Source organism: Lutra lutra, chromosome 1 (assembly GCF_902655055.1).
Source record: "Lutra lutra chromosome 1, mLutLut1.2, whole genome shotgun sequence".
In the NCBI taxonomy this organism is placed as follows: domain Eukaryota; kingdom Metazoa; phylum Chordata; class Mammalia; order Carnivora; family Mustelidae; genus Lutra; species Lutra lutra.
Window position 1 is genome coordinate 95187419 of NC_062278.1, and position 1222 is coordinate 95188640.

General features: G+C 45.2%; 1 protein-coding gene across 1 annotated transcript; it reads left to right on the forward strand.

The window, feature by feature from the left end:
* On the forward strand, positions 1–534 carry LOC125099980 (60S ribosomal protein L17-like). The gene has a single exon (XM_047729716.1). The coding sequence runs from the start codon at positions 1–3 to the stop codon at positions 532–534; it is 534 nt and encodes a 177-aa protein (XP_047585672.1).
* The last annotated feature ends 688 nt before the right edge of the window (positions 535–1222 follow it).

Here is a 1222-nt window from a genome sequence, read left to right on the forward strand (position 1 = left end):
ATGGTTTGCCAGTCACTTGACCCAGAAAACCCTACAAAATCATGCAAATCAAGAGGTTCAAATCTTCGTGCTCACTTTAAGAACTCACATGAAACTGCCCAGGCCATCAAGGGCATGCATATCCGAGAAGCCACCAGGTATCTGAAAGCTGTCACTTTGCAGAAGCCACGTGTGCCATTCCATTGCTACAGTGGTGGACCTGGCAGGTGTGTCCGGGCCAAACACTGCGACTGGGCACAGGCTTGGGGGCTCAAAAGCAGTGCTGGATTTTTACCACGTATGCTTAAAAATGCAGAGCATAATGCTGAACTTAAGGGTTTAGAGGCAGATTCTCTGGTCACTAAGCACATCCAAGTGCACAAAGCCCCCAAGATGCAGCGTAGAATTTATGGGGCTCCTGGTCAGATGAACCCATTCATGAGCTCTCCCTGCCATGCTGAGATGATGATCCTTACTGAAAAAGAGAAGATTTTTCCCAAACCAGAAGAGGAGCTCACTCAGAAGAAACTAAAGAAACAAAAACTTGTGGTCTGAGAGTCAATTCTGCATAAAATAAATACAGATAAGTATAGGGTTTGCGAAAGCTGAAGTGAGAGCTGGAAGGCTTTCGAAAGCAGGGCTCTCATTTAAATTTGGCTCCTCTGAGACATGGTGTGATGAGCACCACGACTTGCACGTTCAAAATCTCCTTCAACCCTCTTCCAGCAGCTTTTCTATATTGCAGAGACTACAAGCTTTTTTTTTTTCTTTTTTAAAAAAGATTTATTTATCTATTCATTTTCTTTTAGAAAGAGAGAGATGTGCAAGCTGGGGGAGGGGCTGAGGGAGGGAGAGTGTCATACCGACTCCATGCTGATTGTGGAGCCCCACTCTGGGCTGGATCTCATGACACTGAGATCATGACCTGAGCTGAAACCAAGAGTCAGACACTTAACCAACGGAGTCACCCAGGTGCCCTGAGACTACAAATTTAAGGACTTTTCCCAGCCTCCCCTAAAGCTAGGTTCTGGATGTGATCTAAGTCTGGCTGATCTCTCACGTTTGTGCAAGCCTTGAATCTGTAAGCAGGGTACTTGGGGACAGGGGCAGGTCACGTGACACCCAATTTCCTGATGTATGTGGTCTCAAGCCAGAAGCTGTGACAGCTGCTTCCAGTTTCATAGGCAGCATCTTTTTTTTTTTTTTTAAGATTTTATTTATTTATTTGACAGAGATCACAACT